This window comes from Taudactylus pleione, unplaced genomic scaffold (genome assembly GCF_031769625.1).
Source record: "Taudactylus pleione unplaced genomic scaffold, aTauple2 ptg001027l, whole genome shotgun sequence".
Taxonomy (NCBI): Eukaryota; Metazoa; Chordata; class Amphibia; order Anura; family Myobatrachidae; genus Taudactylus; species Taudactylus pleione.
The window spans coordinates 237,773-258,156 of NW_028285428.1; the positions used below are offsets into that span (position 1 = coordinate 237,773).

The 20,384-nt window shown below is 45.0% G+C and overlaps 1 protein-coding gene across 2 annotated transcripts in view; it reads left to right on the forward strand.

Moving 5' to 3' along the window:
• Positions 1–20,384, forward strand: part of ZNF385B (zinc finger protein 385B) — a 566,921-nt gene that overhangs the window by 125,878 nt on the left and 420,659 nt on the right. For both annotated transcript variants that reach the window (XM_088461223.1, XM_088461222.1), the window contains exon 2: positions 4,977–5,282. In XM_088461223.1, coding sequence (XP_088317349.1) covers positions 4,979–5,282 — 304 coding nt within the window. In that variant the 5' untranslated portion in view covers positions 4,977–4,978. The remainder of the gene's footprint in view (positions 1–4,976; positions 5,283–20,384) is intronic.

Here is a 20,384-nt window from a genome sequence, read left to right on the forward strand (position 1 = left end):
ACGTTGACCTGACTGTATTGCAGTTATACAGAATGGATGATGAAGAGCTTCAGCTTTTCAACTGTATGGTGACAGATTTGAACAAACATATATGATGCACAGTTCATGATCAATGCTTTGTTTTTGTTTCACGTAGAGCATAGATGAGACCTTTTACCCTACACAGTGCCTTTTTTCTCCATTTTCATTAGTTTTACTTAGAACTTAACATTCTTTCAAGGTTGTCCTCGCTGCTCTGAAGATTCTCATAATTAAAACATTTTTCATTGTTACTAGGTACAGGTACCTGTTTCAGTTGAATAATGGGCTGCTGATCATTAGTTTTTAACCACACTTGTTCAGCAGGTTTTTTTTAGATTTTTTAGGTAATTGTCATACTTCAAGACACTAGACGATTAAACGGTGTCAAGCATATGAGAACAATTACTGCCTAAAGTTCAGGCACTGGTTGAGTGGAAAGGTTTTTGACAAAGACAACTAGGTCTATCTATACGAGAAAGAAATGGCTCTTTTTCTGAGTTGGGTACGATTGGGCGACAGTTATCACGTCGACACGATAATATCAACATGGTCGAACTGTTGACATGCTCAGCATGCCGACAGCGACCTTGTCAACATTTAACATGTCTAAATGATGAACTGTCAACAAACAGTCCATGGTGGCATAGTGTTGTCTTTGCGTCTGCAGCTTCTCTTCTTCTGGGTCCCGGCAGTCATGTGAGGATCAGTTCCTGGCGGCGATGTCTAAGCAGCAGCGTTCCGATGAGTATTTTCCCCACTAACACTAATCCTAATCCCTTCCGCTAAATCTCACCCCATTATGCTTAAACCTAACCCTCTCTCCCCCCAAGCCTAACCCTAATCTCCCTCTAGTAACTTACCTTAACCCTCCCGGCAGCGCCTAACCGTCAGCATCCTCAGACTGTCGGCATTTCACATGACGACAGTTCAGATGACATTTTAATGTCGACATTGTGGTGGACCTTCTGAGCAGATACCCTTCTTCTTTACTGGTCATTTTTTAGTGTAGTGGAAGGAGGTCATGGTAATAACATTTCATGGGTGAGCTTTATATAAATAAAAATATTAGTAAAGATCTGATAGGTTACTACAAGTAACACCTCTACTTGTCCTCTTTAGAAGGTTTGATAAATCTCTCCTTATGTACCAAACACAAAGTCCAAAATATGAAAACCACAGATTGTGCTGTTCTTGTTAGTACCCAATTGTCTGAAACTGCACATGCATGTGTGTAAGTGACGTGCTGTGAGGTAATTGGGTGGGGAGGCACACATGGAGATGGGTCTGAGTGCTGGGAGCCTGTCTCACCCCCTACTCACTGTAACTCTCCCCTCACTGCACTAAGCTTCAGTATCCATTGATTCTCCTACCTGCATCACTGTTTCTTCTCTTACTGCTGCTGATAGCTCTGATCTCTAAACACTGCAGTGTACTTCCTGGTCACATGACACATCTAAGGAGTCCATCAGTGCTCAAGGCACGCCCCCCAATACTCAGGGGCATGCCTCTATTAGCTCTCTTTCTGTGCAGCTTACTGCCCGTGGTGTGGCCCCGCCCCCAGCCCTGCAAAGCAGTGTCTGACTATACAGAAGCGAGGCTCAGCTGTTGCTGCCTCATCTCTCGTCTCCCTGCAGTCCCAGGGAGCTCCACAAAGCTGGTGAGTGTTAACTATAAAATGATTACAATAAACAAAGAAGATGTTTATAAGTTATAAATATCTTCTTTGTATTATTCTAATCATTTTTATATCAAATCTCAGGAGTATGATAGGGGAAGGCTCTGCCTACCTTGATTGCACGTCCATGATGTGCGCTGGGCAAAATTACCAAAATGGGAATGACGCGGAAAAGCAATAAGATTGTACAATAAGAAGCACCAGCAATGTTGCATGGCGGCTCCTGTTTGTGTACATCTGCATTATATTAAGTTTGTACAGAAAAAGTACAAATGTTAAACAAAAGCAAAAATCTCATTTATATGGATTACTATACATTCAGGGTCATAGAGAGCAGTGCCGGGCCCTGATACTGTAGAGGGTGTGGCCTAATCGTGGATGTGTTGCCACGTCCCTTACAAAAAACATTAAAAAATATCAGTGAAGTGCACTTTACTGGTTGGGGCCACACTGCCCCTGTAACAAACATGGGCCCAGGTAATTAGTACCCACACCCCCCCTCTTGACGCCCTTGTATAAATTAGATAATCCTGCTGTAATAAATGGTAAATAATTGCAAAAAGATCTAGTTTAATTTAGCATTTTTATATAATGCATTTATTCACCACAACGGTTGGATGTGTGTAGTTATCTATTAACTAGTAAAGGGACCCGACATATGCTAGGTCACCTCGATCCGCCCCAGCTCCATCAGTACCCCCCTCTCCACTCCGTCCCTGATGTATACCTACCTTATTTTAGCACCGAGAGGTCCTTAGTCCTGGATTGCCCCAATGTCACAGATGGAGGTTATTATATAGTCATTAGCAAGTTCAATCATATACAATCCTAGATATTTTCATTATTATTACATTTTATTTATAAGGCGCCACAAGTGGTCCGCAGCGCCGTACATACAGTAAAGGGTGCACAGAACATTTCATTACAATACAGTAACCAACATATAAACAAAGCACAAGTAACAATTAGCAACACAATTCTCCATACACAGTACAGGTCTGAAGGTGAAGGCTGTCATAGAAGTGCTAGAGAAGAAGGTTGTGAGACAATGGGGAGGAGGACCCTGCTCCTAGGAGCTTACAATCTAGGGTAGAGGGGAGACGGACAGATGACATGAGGCATGAATGTGTAGAGGGGGACCTGAGTGCAGGAAGTAAGCAAGGTAAAGATGGCTGAGGCAGGAGGGACAGAGACTTGGTGACGGTTATGTGGTGGAGGGGTATGCTTTGGTGAACAGGTGGGTTTTCAGTGCACGTTTGAAGCTCTGCAAGGTCGGGGAGAGCCTGATCGAGTGAGGAAGCTCATTCCAGTGGAGGGGGGCTGCACAGGCAAAATCTTGGATACGTGCATGAGATGAAGTAACCAGGGTGGAGGAGAGGTAACAGTCATTGGCAGACCGGAGTGAGCGGGAGGGAGTATGTAAGGAGATGAGGTTGGAGATGTAGGGAGCAGTAGAGTTAGAGAGGGCCTTGTATGTGAAGGTGAGGAGTTTGATGAGGATTCTGTAGGGGAATGGGAGCCAGTGCAGGTTTTGGCAGAGGGGAGCAGCAGAAGTGGAACGGCGGGAGAATAAGATAAGTCTAGCTGCAGCATTGAGAACAGACTGGAGGGGGGCAAGATGGTAATGTGGGAGGCCAGTAAGGAGAAGGTTGCAGTAGTCAAGCCGAGAAATGATTAGTGAATGAATAATCAGTTTGGTTACATTGATTTAGTTTTTGTCTTCTGAACACAGATGCTAGAACAACTGTTTTACAAAACTGTTTTCAAGGGTGGACAAAATAACAGACTTTAGGAGCCAGACAAAACGAAGTGCCAGCAGGAATTGAAAGGAGCCTGGCGAGGGTGTACACCCATTTACCTGAAAAGAAATGGCTAACAAAAAGTGGCTCTAGCAATTATTTTTTTAGGCATATTACCTACCTGCCTCTAGGGATGTATCTAGCCCTGTCTATTTGTCCCACAGAGAATGCTAAGTGTTTCAGCGTTTTATCCATACGTTTGCAGTTTACATGCTGTGTTGATTGATAACTGCTGTCAAACAAATGGGCTAACTCTCCTCATGGCATGTAACAAAATAAGCAATGCAACACTATGCACAGCAAAAAGAGTAATGCCAGGAAAGCTATATGATAGGCTATCTGCTATGGTTTACTATATCATGTGGCTATATGAGCCATGTTTGCATGTTGAACTCATGATAACTCCACGCTAAAGTCAAATTATATTGTAATACATTCCCTCCTCCAACTAACAAAAAACAGTTGGCCAAGATCTCTGCTCTTCCTAAGACACCTCTTGTCACCTGATCAACCATTAGTTCTTGTCACAGAACAGGGATGAGTAGTTTCAATTTCAGCAACCTCACCTCTCGTGTCGAAAGCTCTGATTGGACAGCTACCTAACCATTCACTTAGCACTTCCATCGTAACATAAGAATTTATTGACCATTGATCATGACGTGGGGGAGGAGGTGTAAGCCACAAAAGCGAGGTCCCGTGTACCATACGTTACAGTACTGCTTAATTAGGGAAAGCAGGTGTAACAGTACAGTATTAGCTCTGGGCAAAGACCATCTCTAAGGGGTAGACTTATCGATCCTAGGGGAAGATGTGCTAAGCCTTGGAGAGAGATAAAGTGGAGAGAGATAAAGTAAAAAACAATCATTTTCTAACCATAATTTTTCAAACAACCCTGGTGGGGTTGATGTATCAGTAGAGAAGTTGCCAATAGTAACCAATCAGCTTGTACCTATCATTTTATAAAATGTACTTGATAAATGTTACCTTGAAGCTGCGGGGGGTGTGTGTGTGTGAATCGCGTCTGTTTGGCCCCGCCCCTTGCTTCACAATACCTGTAATATCGGCATTGTGTAGCGGGGTGGGGCCAAAATGATGCGTTCCCGTCCCCACCCCTCCCACAAACAGTCGTAGTCTGGCCGGCCCCGCCTCCTTGTGCTGGCCACGCGCCCCTGCCATGCCGATCTGGCTGCTCCCTCCCAGAAAGGGGCAGCCAGAAAGTCGGCAAGCCTGCTCCACAGTAATTGGTTGGCACTTATATTCTCCACTTTATCTCTCTGTTCCCCAAAAAGAAGACAAATGGAGATGTTGCCCATAGCAACCATCAGGTTCTAGCTTTCATTTATCTAGTGCAACGATAAAATGATAGCTATAAGCTGATTGGTTGCTATAGGCAACACCTCCTCTTGTCCTGGCAGTCTCAAGAAACCCATTTATTTGCTTCCTGGGAAAACCTATGATTCATATATCTGTTCATCCCGTAGGTATGAAACGCCCATTGAGTCCCGACCACGTGCTGGAAAACGGGAGGATGAGCACGGCCATGTTTCTGCGGTGCTTTGAAGAGAAAGTGACCTGGACGGACAGGACTGACTGCCAGTTTTCCAGTGAAAAACAAAGAAAGATCTTGTACTCACTGTGTGATGTGTGCAACATACAGCTGAACTCTGCAGCCCAGGCCCAGATACACTACAATGGCAAATCCCATCTGAAGAGGGTCAAGCAGCTCAACAATGGGAAACTACCGGCAAACACATCACCCGGGTCTTTACTTGTTAGCACCAGCGCAGGTAAGAGACAATTTATTATTTGTATGTTGTACTCCTCTATCCATACAAAACGTTATATGTACTATATAAAGAGATATGGAGCATTGAGCCGCTATAATAATGTGAAAGTGAGATGTATAGTGCCGTACATATTCACAGCAAAGAAATAGACACCATAAAGGAGATTCTTTGCTCAGCTGTAGTCTATTTGTAGAAAAAATATGTGTAACCAATCCAAAAACTGAACAAAAGACTACAGCGCTGAGGAGAAAGGGCAGTTTATCTACTGATTCTTCAGTGACGTGATATGTGAGATGTGTTTTCTGAAAAATATGGCATGCAACACTGAGCAATTTCTGAATCCTTTTGCAAACAAGCAGAACTGATAATATTTAATTAAAGGTAAAGCAGCACAAATGGCAGCCGCGCACGTAGGGAGGGTGGTTTCCGAGTACCTAGAAACCCCCCCTGCCCGCTGCTCCATCGCCGGATAGCTGAACAATATAACTTTTTTTTTTTTTGTAAAGAGACCTGTGATACTGGCTGGGCTGGCTGTAGGGGGAGCTGCAGCACGAAGCCCCTCCCAGTTAGTTCCCATAGGGCAGGGGTGGGGAACCTTTTTTCTGCCGAGGGCCATTTTGATATATATAACATTATTCGCGGGCCCGATGCAGGTCACGCCCTCTACATGTGACATCACACAGGGGCGGGGCCACAATCGCAAGTGAATGAGGATGCTCCAAAGAGCTGTAAGGGCAGCGATGTGACCGTCTGAAGCATCCTAGGGACGCTCCAGGCGGCACTGATGCATAGATTCTGGCTGCAGGGTGCTGTTCTAGGAGTGAGAAGAGTTTCCGATTATCTTTGGTTGAGCACATATGTTGGAATTACCCTTCATTATATGACTTATACGGATTGGGAGGATCCATACAGAGAATAGGATTTGCATATTTACCATGATTTTGCACTTTTGAGGGTGATTATCCTTTTATGGTTACATGATCACAGGTTTTGCGCATTGGTTGCATTATAATATTGTTTAGTCCTTACTGGTCTTCCCAGAAACAGACTCTCGCCACTACAATCCATTTTGATTGCAGCTTCGGCGGTGCGTGTCCCCAACTTCCCGAACATTCATGGGACACTTTGGCCCGAAAAACAGGACTGTCCCCCTGAAATCAGGACGACTGGGAGGACTTCGCCTCTATGGGGTGGCACACCTGTTTGAGCGCACTGGTCGAACACCCCTAAAGCTGGCCCTGACTACCACACTAATTGCACATAGTGTTAACGGAAGGATCCCGGCTCAGCAGTGTATCATATTATGTGGAACTCGCTAGCCTTGTATTTGCCCTTGAGAAGTCGAACTTTAGTTAACTGATATATGAGATATGCAAACTCATTGCAATGTCAGAATCTGCAGTAAAAATGTTTTCCACTGCAGGACTAGGATAGACGTGTAGGTCACCCAAAAGGTCAGCACCGTACCACACAGAGATTAATCTAACTGTAAGTGCTTCAAACATTATGTCTACTGTGAAGCTGGCACATTCCATAGCCGTCATTAATCAACTTATACAGCACAATGAGAGAAGACTGAGGTTACGCTGTAGCATCTGTGATGGGAGCCCTTGATTTGCTAGAAAACATCAGGGGTTGTGTTCATCTCTATGTATACTGTTTACCTGCATACAGCCAGCCCCAATAGCTGTACATGACTGAAGAAGACGTGAATTAACTACAATAAGTACTGCTAGGTTAATTAGCTTTGGATTAAATCAGGGGCGTATCTATAATGGGTGCAGGGTGTGCAGTGGACTCCCACGGGCGCCTGTGTCCCGGAGGGCCCACACCGCACACCCTGCACCTATTTATTTATTACTTACCTTTCCAGAGTCCCGAGTCGGCGGTAGCAGCACTCCCCCTAGTGCCTAACCCTAATACTCACCATCGGGATTCTGACCGTCGGGATTCCGAAGCCGGTATTGTGACTGTCAGGAATGGTCACTGCCGAGTCCTGACTACATACCTAGTAAACATCATCTGTAAAGCACTGTTTAAATATGTTGGTTCTATTTAAATAAAGAATACTAATAATAATGATGATTGTATTTCTCATTTTGTATACCTTTGAATTGCTGATGGAATTTGCCCTTTGTGCCCCAATAGTGAATGCGTGCTTGCTGTAAGGTGGGCAAAGTGCATGAAGGGTTCAGAATAACAATGGATTACATTTCTTATAATCACTTATTAGGAACTTAATTTAAGGACTTTGCAGTACATTAGTGGTGATCAGTCCTTACCATCAGTTTTTAATGACTTGTTTTTTTTTTACTGGTATCACCCCACACTTTAAGCAATGCTATGATAGTAGCGGAACACAGTGCCTTAAACAAATAAACTAATGCAAAATTGAATCTAAAAACTAAATACAAATATAATGCAATATTTATCATTTGTTATTTTTTATGAGCTATAATATTTTTCAGATTAGGAACATTGAAAAGTTGTTCATTGTAATTACCACTAGATGGTGCCATAATCATATTGCATAAAACAGGAATATTCCAAGGGTAACTTGATACAGATCTGCAATATGCAGTAAGCTGTAGATGTTCTGAAATGCACACTATTAATAATAATAATAATAATAATAATAATAATATTATTAATGTATTATTATTAATATTATTATAGTTGTTGTTATAATTAATATTACTATAATTACATATTTGTTCTCCATGTGTACTACAGTATGTCTTATTGCAGTGCCGTAACTAAGGGTGTCGAGCAATTGCCACTGCACAGAGGGCAGAGCCCTGTGAGCTGCCCTCCTGCTCACCCACGGCCACTGCTTCTGGCTAGCAGGGTGCATCCTGCAGCCAGTGTTTGCGCAGCAGTGCTGCCACCCTGAGTCCTTAGGACGCTTCAGATGTGAACTCCGCTGCCCGAACAGCCCCCCAGAACATCCTGAGGTTGCACCGGGCATTGCTGTCATTCCCGGCAATTGTGGCCCCACCACCTCTGCATGACATTATGCGGAGGGGTGTGTCCTGCACCTGGCACTGGGACTGTGCTGCAGCACAGTCCAAAATTCAATTAGGAGAGCCACACCAACTGCCACCCCATATGCTGCCAAACATCGCTAGCCCAGGACTTACTGGCAGTTGGTGTGATCTCAACTCTCTACTGTTTCCTATATTAATAACAAATTATCCTTTCTTAATCAAATATGTCGACTAGTAATACCGTAGCAACTGAAATTGCAGTTTCCAAAAGTTTTACTTTATTTTTATTATTATCATTGACTATCTTTTATAAAACAGTCACAATGCTGTATATGTGCTGTGGCACGTTACTATGAACACATTCACAGACGTATTAGGGTAGCCATGCCCAAATGAGCTTCTAGATTCAGTCTGAGAAGTTTCAAAAGCAATAATTAAGGAAAGTTGGGATACAGCAATGGTCGCTGCGGATGGGGTAGTGACAGGGCCAGGGGAGACGCCATATTCTCCCCCCCCACCCCTCCCATTTTCACTTTTCCCCCAGGAGGGTGGTATCTTCTGCTCCTGTGTCAGAATGGGAGCGTGGTTACTGCGCACGTTTGAAATCACATCCCTGCACCCATAGCTGTATCTAGATATTGTAGTGCTCTGGGCAAGAATGATCACTGACCACTGGGCACTTGTGAGCTGACTCAGAGGTGGAAGCTGCTGCGCCCGCTTGTGCGCCTGTTTCCGGGTGTGCGGCTGTGACAATGTGCAAATGCTAGTATCAGCCATCCCCTGGTGTAGTAGTCTGCATCTGACTGTACAAGGACTGAGACGCCCACTTTCTACATCTCTGTGCGCCGTGATATCGCTGGTGATTCTTGACACGCCACCATCAGCGCACCGTCCCGTGCACCATCCCTATGGCAGGTGCAGTCTCTCCATCTAAACATGACCTCTGTGGCTGCGTCTGGGAACTCTCCCTAGTGCCTAACCCCTAAACCTAACGCTAACCCTAATACTCACCGTCGGAATCACAGCTGCCAGGATTCTGGAGCCTAGATTCTGACTCCTGTCGGGATTCTGCCGCCGACATTCTGCGCGCCAGGATGCCAACTACATCCCGATTCTTTAGTTGTAGAGTCGCTGACTGTTTCACATGGATTATTTATACCAGTTTACATATGAAGTAATGATACTAATGTACTCATAGACTTCTTCCTTTAAGGGGAATTTGAATATGGAACAATCCTATGGGGGAGGCCATGCTTTTTTTAAATCTTGAAATATGTCTATTAAATATCTCCACATTCAAAGCCCCCGCCCTTTACCCCTTCTGCAAGCAGTCTGCCGCTTCCAGATTCCGGTTCCAGGACTAAGTAAACCCAATATCCCCTGTAATCACTGTTAATGCTGTGATGTGACACCACGCACCTATTTCAGTCTGAGTGGGCAAGTTCGATCACCTTGCTAAAAATATCAAATCATGGTAAAATGAACGCGGTTTTAGCAGAACCATAGGACAGTGGACATTAATGAAGGGAATAGTCCTAAAGTGATAATAGGGTGTACTTTGAAGCACACTAGCCTACTCTCCTAGCAAGTCCAGGAGACTCCTAAGTCTCAAGGAGTCCTCCCAAGCGCCTATGACACATTCCTCACAAAATAGGAGCCACCCCGGCTACACATGGACACAATTGGTGATATCCGCCAGCTGTGGTCGATGTCTGATTAGGGAAATTGTGTCATCATCACACTTACATTTCTGGATACTCCAATAGGTAAGTGTATGAGGGAAATGCATGGGGCCTCACCCTCAAGGGGCATGAGTAAATGAACACTTTCTTTTGTGTTTCCAGTTAAAAACAGTGACTTCCGCATAGAGATTGTCTTTCATTGATATCATTGTGTGTATGCTAATGATAATGAGTGTGACTCTATGGGGTCTAGTTACTAAGCAGTGTTAGGAGACAGAGTGAAAAGTGATAAGTCTGTGATGAGGTGCCAACCAATCGGCTCCCAACTGTCATTTTTCAAACACAGCCTGTGAGATGACAGTTGGGAGCTGATTGGCTAGCACCTTATCACAGACTTATCACTTTTCACTCTGTCTCATAACACTGCTTAGTACATAGACCCCTGAATCCATAAAATTGTGACTCCATGCCAATAATATTGGTGTGCTCACCCCATTTTCTTTTTAGCCCGCCCCCTTCCTGTAGTCATGGTACACTATTATTGACAAAAAATACAGTCATAACTAAAACGAATACAGTTTAAATTTTGATTAAAATACACATATTTAGCATCCTGTCTGAATTACCCCGGTACACGGCGGAAATAGGCGGGACTGCTTTTTACCTTTTGGGTTGGCTTTTTTCATATTATCCCTAAGGTGTGTACCTTTTAAAATCTCCATTATTTTTCTTATTGATTTACTGAAGCTGAACTAAGCTAATGAAGAAATAAAGAGAATGTACTGTGAAGACGAAGAGTATGGAAATGTCATTAAATTTAATTAATTCATTTAACTCATTCATCTCCCTCTGGCCATGAAGTAGTTCATTTAGCGCGGTCAGTACTGGAAATTTCTTTTTTGCAAATTCCTCTGCAGGTAAATGGGAGAAATGGCGTCATCTGTCCGGGGGCTCAGGAGAGGTGTTTTGAGTCACAACCTCTGATATTTTTAGTGATCTCTCAAAGTCTCTCCTTGTCTGTCTGTGACATCTGTATAAACACCAGGAAAGTGGAGTATGACAGGATGGATGGGGAAGGTGGGGGGGGGCGGGCGGCTTTTTAAAGCACTTGACATTTATTAATAAACGCAAATTAGAATAATTATACATTCAGAAATGTCTTCAGCAGCTAAAAATTCATATTTATATTTTTTTATAAACATCTATATCTCAATGACTAGAACTAGAACATGAAACGTTTTTCTGGGTGACGGTCCTCTTGGATCACAGAGAAGGTAATGGGCGCACCCAAAAAAAGGGCTTATTAACACACACACTCAAAGGTCCTGATACTGAGTTGCAGGGCCGTAACTAGGGGGTTTGAGCGGTGCCACCGCACAGACCGCAGGGCCCTGTATGCGCCACCATTGCTGCCCCATTGTCCCTGCATTTGACTAGCAGGGTGCGGCACCCTGCAGCCAGTATCGCTGCCCAGAGCATCTTTTGAGCACTCCAGCCATGCATCCTGCCCCATGTACAGACCCCCAAAAAATGGCATCCACTTTTAATTTGCGCATGCGCAGTAGAAAAACTGCTAAGTAAATGGCTGCCGCGCCGTCTCTCTAGAGACTTGTGGCACAGCGTCAGAGTCTGCTACATGTGCCGCCTGCTAGAGAGGAGGGGACTTGTCGGAAACAGCACGAGTCCTCTCCTCTCTTCATACACCCCGGGCGGCAAATCTTGATGTACACTCATTGACAATGGAGAAAGACCCGTATATATACTTACATACAACTCTGCATAGGAACAAATATATTGTATGCATTCAGGGCCTGATTCAGAGCCGGACGCTCTGACAAGAGCGCTCGCTCTAAATCAGGGCCCTCCTACCTATTATTGGAGCGGCCTCCTGGCCGCTCGCATAGCTGTGGGTGACCACCCACAGCTTATGTGAGCGGCCAAAAAGATGGCCATTGGGCTTGCGACGAGACCCTGTTGTAGGGTCTCACTGCCGCAAGCCCGGGAGTGCTTTTGGCTCTATCAGAGCCAAAAGCACTCCCACTGACATCACTAGTGATGTCAGTGGGGCCGTCCCCAGACGGTAGGCGTTCCCATGGGAACGCCTAAGTCTGGGCAGCAACGCCCCCAGCACGCCCACCAAAGGGGGCGTGCTGTCACTCACCATCGACAGCACGCCCCCTTTGGTGCGAGACCCATAGCGACGGCTTGGCCGTCGCTATTCGGGTATCGCGCATGCGCTCCCGGAGCTCCCTCCGTCGTGCGCATAAGCACTAGAGCACCATCGACCCACTTGCGAGCGCTCAGCGCTCGCGAGCGGGTCTGAATCAGGCCCTCAGTTCTACACACTAGCGAGGAAGCCATTATGGCCGAGTTTGCGTTCAATGCAACATCAGCTCCCAAGCGTTGATTTCAGTTTCACACAGATTAGAATTTTCTTGGCAAGTAACACAATAATATATTGTTCTCAAAATAATGTATATTTTTTTCCATCATCAATAAGTCGGAGAAGGCGAACGCCCGGTTTTCCTGTACTGTTTCAAATAAAAGAAATTCATCGCTAATAAGCATACTCTTTTTATAGGGACAACAGGGGACCCAAAATACCATCAGCAGTACTGTAGTATGCTCAGACGATTTGCTGTAAATTGACCTGATCACCCAGGAAATATTTGTCTAGAGTTCTAGACTCATTAAATTGCATCCAACACATAAAGAAGGTTTGTATTCATTACCCTTTGTCAGTTTTAAAAGCAAGCAGATAATGGCAGCATGACACCAAGCTATATGATGTCAACTATAAAAGGAAACATAATACATACTGTATACCACTGCACAGTCAGTAGAAATATTTTGCACGTTTGGCCGTTTATTATTTTATCCATTTGCACTGCGGGGATTGTATTCCCTTTTATTTTCTAAACATGATCTATAAAATATGGATAGAAATCCTTCCACTCAGACAACTCGACTCATTTGCATCTTTTTGGTTATTGTCATATGATTTATATTATTTTTATAATTGAGGGTCTTATATGCTCCGCTGTGGTTACATGCATGGAATGACCATGAAAAATCTCTTTGTGGATCATTGGCAAACATCTCAGGGATAAACGTGTATTTATTATATAGTAAACCCATTTATTCACTGAAAACAGCTGTGTACGCCAAGCTGGATACCTATGTACTGAAATCCCATGGCCTGTGATGGGATTTAATCAGGATACCGGCGGGCGCTATCTCGCCCGACGATATCCCGACATTGACATACCGACATGGGACTAAAGATAGGCGTCGAAATCCCGACGCCTATCATTAGCCCCACTACGGAATCCCGGCACCCGGCTTACCGAACGAAGGCAAGCCTGGTGTCTTAGCGTTTAGCCACGAGGGGGGGAGGGTTAGATTTAGGGACCCCCAGGGGGACTTAGGGTTAGGCACCCCCCCTGGAAGGGTTAGGGAAGGGAAAGGGGGGGTTAGGGTTAGGCACCTCTAGCGGCAGTCAGGGCTAGGCACCCCCCGGGAGGGCTAGGTTTAGGGTGCGGGAAGGGGGGGTTAGGTTTAGGCACTAACGGGGTGAGGTTAGGGTTAGGCACTAGGGGGGGGGGGGTTAGGGTTAGGCATCACTAAGGGAGGGTTAGGGTAGGGAGACGGTTAGGGTACTTATCTGCTGCAGTCGGGATTTCGATCCGTTGGGCTGCCGCTGTTGGTATTTGATCCGGCATTACATACCGATTCCCCTGTGATAGCTATACCTGTGTACTGCTGTCTTTAGCTTTCACCCAGTTTTTCTTTTGCCTCCCAGTACAAAAATGTAAATAATTGTAATATCTTTGAATTTAGGAAAAAATAAATTATATTTAAATACTAAAAAAAAAAAATTTCTGCAATTATCCTCTGCGATCTGGGCCGTAAAGGGGGCGGTGCAGCCAGTCCTGCTCCGTATCTACAACTGTGTAGGGAGATACATCATGATCTCTCTTCCACAGTGCCGTGTGAGGAGTTGTGGATATTGTACAGCTCCGGGCAGTGCCGTAGTTACCCGGTGGTTATGCATACTGGCATAATCTCCTGGAATGACCGGGAGGCTCCTGAAAATCTGGTGGTGCTCCCAGCCATCCAGAATAATAAAATTATCTCAAGATGCATCTAGCTGTGCAATAGTAGATTAGCTTTAGTTTACACATAAAAAACCCTTAAAGATGAGGCTTTATAGTGTTAGTAGTAAATGCTAAGATCACATTACTCAATATGTATCAGATTGGTTAATGACTATAGTACTCAGTATGAACTCCAGTAGCAGAGGTTCATTATATCAGATATAAGGTATAAGGTCTGGTATACTGATGGTCAGGGTAGAGCCAATAAGGAGGAGGCAAGGCAAGTCTAAATACAACCAAACGACTGTTACACTGACAAATTTGAATTCAGGGGATTAAACAACAGATGAGTACAGGTAATGGAGACTGGTCAGTACATAGATAATCCACAAGGCAGCACAGCAGAAGTCCAGATGAAGGAGCCAGGTCGATACACAGGGAATCCACGTGTTTACATAGTAGAAGTCCAATTAATGGAGCTGGGTCAGTAAAGGTAAACTAATTGAAGGCCAAGAGTCGGTAACAGGTGTCTGACATATAAATGAGGCTCACAGTTCCACAACGTGGAAGGAAATCACCTAGCATTGAGTTCCAGGTGAGTTCCCAATTTATTGTAATAGGAAGCATGACTCCAAGTGCCGAAAGCTTTCCTCTCCAACTGCAGCCTCAGGCAGTGGCGCTGAACAACTGAGACCCATATTATCTGGCCAACATAAATACATGCCCCAGACTTTAACCACTTGACTGACTAAAACCGCACAGAAATTGTCAGGTTTTTTATTTTATTTAATAAAATGTACAAGTATTTTTTTAAAATATATTTAAAAATTTTATTTAAAAAAATATATACCTCGGAGATGTTTTCTAAACTTGTCCCCCCACCCAAACCCCCCTGTCCATAGGCCCCCATTGTAATTTAACGTCCCACCCCCCTCATAAAAATAGCCTTCCCAGTATCAAAAGATCCCCAGCAATAACCACCCTCCTACTGGTAATAGGTGCCTTTGGAAGAGCCCCCACCTCACCCCCAGGGATGATGAGTATCTAATTTAGTCCTCCCCCTCCCCATGTGTCGCTGGGGATCGGTATGAAATACCGCTGGATGCACCGACACCAGTGATGATCCCGACAGCAGCTAAGGTAAGTACTAACTAACCTAACCCCCCCCTTAACCCTAACCCTCCCTTAGGGGTGCCTAACCCTAACCTCTCCCCCCAAGTGTATAACCCTAACTCCCCCTGTAAGTGCCTAAACCTAACCCCCCTTTTCCGCAGCCTAAAACTAAGTGTTTCGGGGGGGTGCCTAACCCTAACCTCCCCTTTCCCCTAGCCTGACCCTAACTCTCCCGGGGGGTGCATAGCTCTGTCCCCCTCCGGGAGCCCCTAACCTAAATCGACCGGGCGTCGGGTTCCAGGCGTAGGTAAAATGACAGGCGTCGGGATCTCAATGCCTGTCATTAGACCCTTGCCGGGATTAGACAGTCAGGATGCCGACGGTCAGGATATAGACCAACGGCATCCCGACTCCATACCGTATATCCCTGCCCCCCCCAAGGGCTAAAAGATGCCCCCCTCTCCCCCTTGGCATAGCCCTGCCCCCGCACCTTAGCAGAGTGCAATGGGGCAGGGGGGACTAATCATCAGTTCCTCCCGTTGCAGCTGATCTATGCATATGCAGAGATCAGCAGCTTTGTGCTCAGATAGGAACTATGGGCCTGATTCAGACCCGCTCACGAGCGCTGGGCACTCGCAAGCGGGTCGATGGTGCCCAAGTGCGCATGCGCACGACGGACGTGGCTCCGTCGTGCGCATGCGCGAGACCCGAATAACGACGGCCAAGCCGTCGTTATGGGTCTCGCACCAAAGGGGGCGTGCTGTCGATGGTGATTGACAGCACGCCCCATTTGGTGGGCGTGCCGGGGGCGTGGCTGCCCAGACGGAGGCGTTCCCATGGGAACGCCTACCGTCTGGGGCCGGCCCCACTGACATCACTAGTGATGTCAGTGGGAGTGCTTTTGGCTCTGATAGAGCCAAGAGCACTCCTGGGCTTGCGGCAGCGAGACCCTACCGCAGGGTCTCGTCGCAAGCCCGAATACGTATGCCACTGTGCATTTTACCAGTCCATAATATTCTGGAAGAATCATTATGTATTAGGGTCGTTGTATTATCACAATATTATTTTGGATGAAACATTTCAGCACAATTTGTAGGAACATTTGTTCCTAGAGAGCTGCATCATACAAAACAGACTTTCTCCAGACAATCCTGATATCTAACAGTAAAAAGGTGCATGTCCTAATGGATAAGAAGGAAGTAACCAGCTTCGCACTACCAATGACTGGCGCCTCTCCTCCTCTACACCAGTCTCTTGGTTTTCTCCCCCGCTGCTCCAAACCTCTGGGATGACCTTCCTCATTCTTTCAGACACTCACCCTGTCTTCAAAACACGCCTCCTCATCCTAGCCAATTAGCCGTTCTCCTGAGCCTCAAGCCTCTGCACTACCCAACTCTGCTCCCCTTTTCCCAATTTGTGTTCACGCATAGCCTCTCTGTATTCTAATCACTTGTGAGCAGAGCCCTCTCTCCCTCTATGGTTTCTACATACAGTAATTGTGTAATCTGTGAATTACAATTCTGTATACTTGTAAAGTCGTTAACTGGTCTGTTATTGCCCATTACCCATGTGCTATGTAACTTTTCTGTATGTATCATCCACTATGCACGGTGCCATATACATAAAAGATTATAATAATTACACATGTTCTATCATGCACATTCACTGGACCAGCATGGTTGCAAATAAATCGGGGGCACAGCAACACAGACATAAGGCCAACTTTACAAAGGGCAAAATTACCTAGGCACAGTGAAAATTAAATCTTTGGTGGCACTATGTGCTTCGCTTTGCACAGGTGTGCCTAGAATACCATCAAAGCACCTGCAAGGTATTTTCGGCAAAGCTGAAGTTTTCACCAGCCAATGGAAGGAGTTTGGCACGTTGATGACGTTCCTTGCCAAGTACAGGACAGGTGCATTTAACAGTTTAAATCAGGACCATGGTGGTGATGAGGGAGGGATAGGGTGTAACAAGATAAGAGAGATAACACTTTAACATATGGGGGGGGCTTTTAAACCTTTGGTTGGGTTGGGTATTTTTTTTTATAAAGCCTGTACCTCGATAAATGAATACATAGAACAAAAATATATCATTATTCTCTCTGTACCTGGTCCACTTAAATACAGTTTTACTGTGTGATAAATATTGAACTATGACTGAATAATTGATTTCAAAGATGTCGGAATCGTTTATTCCTAGCAAATAATAGTGATTTTTATCTGAACAATATCCCCTTGGCATGGTTTGTTTTTTAAGTGCTGTAGACAATTATTTTGAAGGCAATTATTTAAACCCAACGTTTGATGTTCCTGCCAAACCGTTCCAGGTATTATTGCTGAAAAAATAAAACTTCTGTCACCAGCTCCCAAATGGTCTCATTGATCATTTTTTTAAAACCATACAATGAAAATAATCAAGTGATCAATCACAAACAAAAGATTCAAGCGACTAAAAGATTTCTGTTACAAGAAAAAAAAAATCAATTTCTTGGCTGCTAGACACCCCGATTAAGATGCTGTAAAATGTACCTTCTGTGACATTGATACTTTTATGTTGCATAATTATAATTTCAAGCTGTAAAACAGGTGAATTGGTGAACTAGTGAAACTTAGAGGCTAATGATATTTACTGTATACATAAAGATAGTGACACCACCACTACGCTTATGCTGGGCATACACTGCCAGATAAAATTCCTGTCAGACCGACAGACATTTTATCTGGCAGCCTGCAGATATCGCGGGCATACACTGTGAGATATCACACAGTGTATTGGCCCCGATATCTGCGCTCTGACGCCGGGGAGGAGACATTTCCCCGTTCCTTCCATGGAAGGAGCAGGGGAAATGTCTGTCTGTCGGCTGCGGCTGGGCATACACTGCCCGATGAAGCCGACATTTAACATACAAAATATTGCATCGGACGGGCATGCTGGACAATCCGTCATGCCCGACCGATCGATATTTTACTCTCGGTCACCCGCACACGCAGTGCAATTATCGGGGGGGATCCACTGATATTGGCTGGCTCGCCCCTATAATTGTATAGTGTATGCCAGTCATTACACATAAATGGATATTAGGCTGTATTGTTGCTTGGAACAGGAGAGGGTATAATCAGGGGCGTCAAGAGCTGCACCGGGCCCGTGGGAATCGGGTGTGGCCTAACCGCAGGTGGCGTGCTCACCTCCCCTTAGTCTAAAAAAAAAGTTTGGCACTGTGAGCCTCTCAACCAGACGCCAAGACAGGGGGGCGTGATCAGTGTAATCACTCCCACCCACAGGCATATGCTGGGCTGCTGTAAGATAAGAGGGAGGGGGGCCAGCGCCGGGCCCCTCTTGCAAACCTGAGCCCAGGTAATTAGTAGCCGCTCCCCCTGCCCTCTCGTCACCGCTGGGTATAATACCAACAGATCCTGTGTTATAGATCAGAGTCGGCCTAAACAATTTGATGCCCTAGGCAGGATTCTTGCAGGTACCAATGGTGGGAATGGTGGGAACCGCTCATTGGCTGAGAGGCGGAAGGCTCGCCTCTCTCAGCCAATGAAAGCTCAGCACCGGGATTTTTATAGTGAAATCCCACGGCTGATGGGACATTCGTGTAGTACTGTACTAAGTTTGTGGACAGGGACAAATCTTTTTTTTGTTTTCCGAAGACTGTAGTTGTCTACTTGAAAAGAAGAGGACGTGATCCATGTGAGGAATTGGTGAGTATGGCATTTTTTTTTACAGGTATGCGTGGATTTCTACATGGACAAGTGGACGTGAATGGCTACACGGATACTAGGTGAGTATGTGTGATTGTGTGCATGTATGTTTTAATAAAATTTTCTTTCACGGTGTGTGTGTCTTGTGTTTATTTTAAATTATTCTTTTGCAGTGGAACTACAGGTACCAGCGGGCCAGTAATGCCCTGCATGCTGGTACATGTGGTTATCCAAGTACCAGCATGTGGGGGAGGCTTACTGGGACCTGTAGTTCACCTGCAAAAGACAATATTTTTACTTCTTTCTTTACATTACACTTTTACACTCTCAACCCGGCACCCAACAGCCAGGGGTGTCAGGGATAGCCCCGGGCTATCAGCCCAGGCTTGGGGTGCCCTGGAGAGGGTGACCCATTTATTGGGCAGTCCCCACCTCCCCAGGGATCTCTGGGCTGGGCTAACTAGCGGTCAGGGGTAATGCTTTGGATGGGGGACCTGGTGAAAGGGTTCACCTGGCTTTGGCATTCATCCCCTGCTAGAAAGAGTCCGGTGCTGGTTCCCCTTATATCCAGGACCGGCTTGCTCAGCCCAGTGCTGTTTTGTGCTATATACAGGGAACTCCTACGTCTTTTGTCCCCTGTATTTTCACAACCAGGACTGACTCTGAAAAGCACTAAGTTGAGTGATGACCTGAGGTTGGTTTATGCAAAACAGTGTTTAGTGCAGGAAGTCACCCTTTACTAATAGGAGAGATGGAAGGCTGATTGTAAGCTTGAAGCCAGTTAAACCCTGAAAGTGGGGTGAGTGCCGCTCCTTAATTGCCATGTTAGTTGCCCCTTTAAATACTGTATTTATTATATGATTTGATTGGTATCCTTTTTGTAGCCTCTAGTTTTTGTGGGCGTGTGTCAGGGCTATATTTAAGTGTCTTTAGTCAGTTCATCTGTTCTCTTGGAAATGCAGAGATGGCAAGTAGCAGAGATAAATGTAATAATAATAATAATAATAATAATTAGATAATAATTATAGTTTTTAAGGCAGCGGAAAGTATTAGCAGGTATACAAAAACTATTGCAAAATAACAGTAACAGAGTATACAATAATACACAACAGCTAGCAACAACTAAAATAAGTACAAACTGTAGTATACCGCCACAGGACGGATTGGACAAATAGGAGGCAACTCACTGCAGCTTGTTGGAGCATACAGTGGTGAGTCGTGGAGGCAGGGGAACAATTCAGCACTCAAATAACCTGTACCCACATATGGGTGAGCTGAAGGGGAGTCTGAGACATGGGAATTTAACTCCAATCCATAGGAAACTCACTGGGCATATGACAATAAGATAAAGCTCAGTCAAATATATAAAGGTATATCAAAGCATAAGATAGTATAATAAAGAAACATAACAGTAGCATTACTATAACTAGAAAGGGAAGAGTGAAAAAACGAACTAAAGTAAAGTTGCCAGTCCTGTTTACCTTTATAATATCTAACACATTGGATTTCTCGTGTA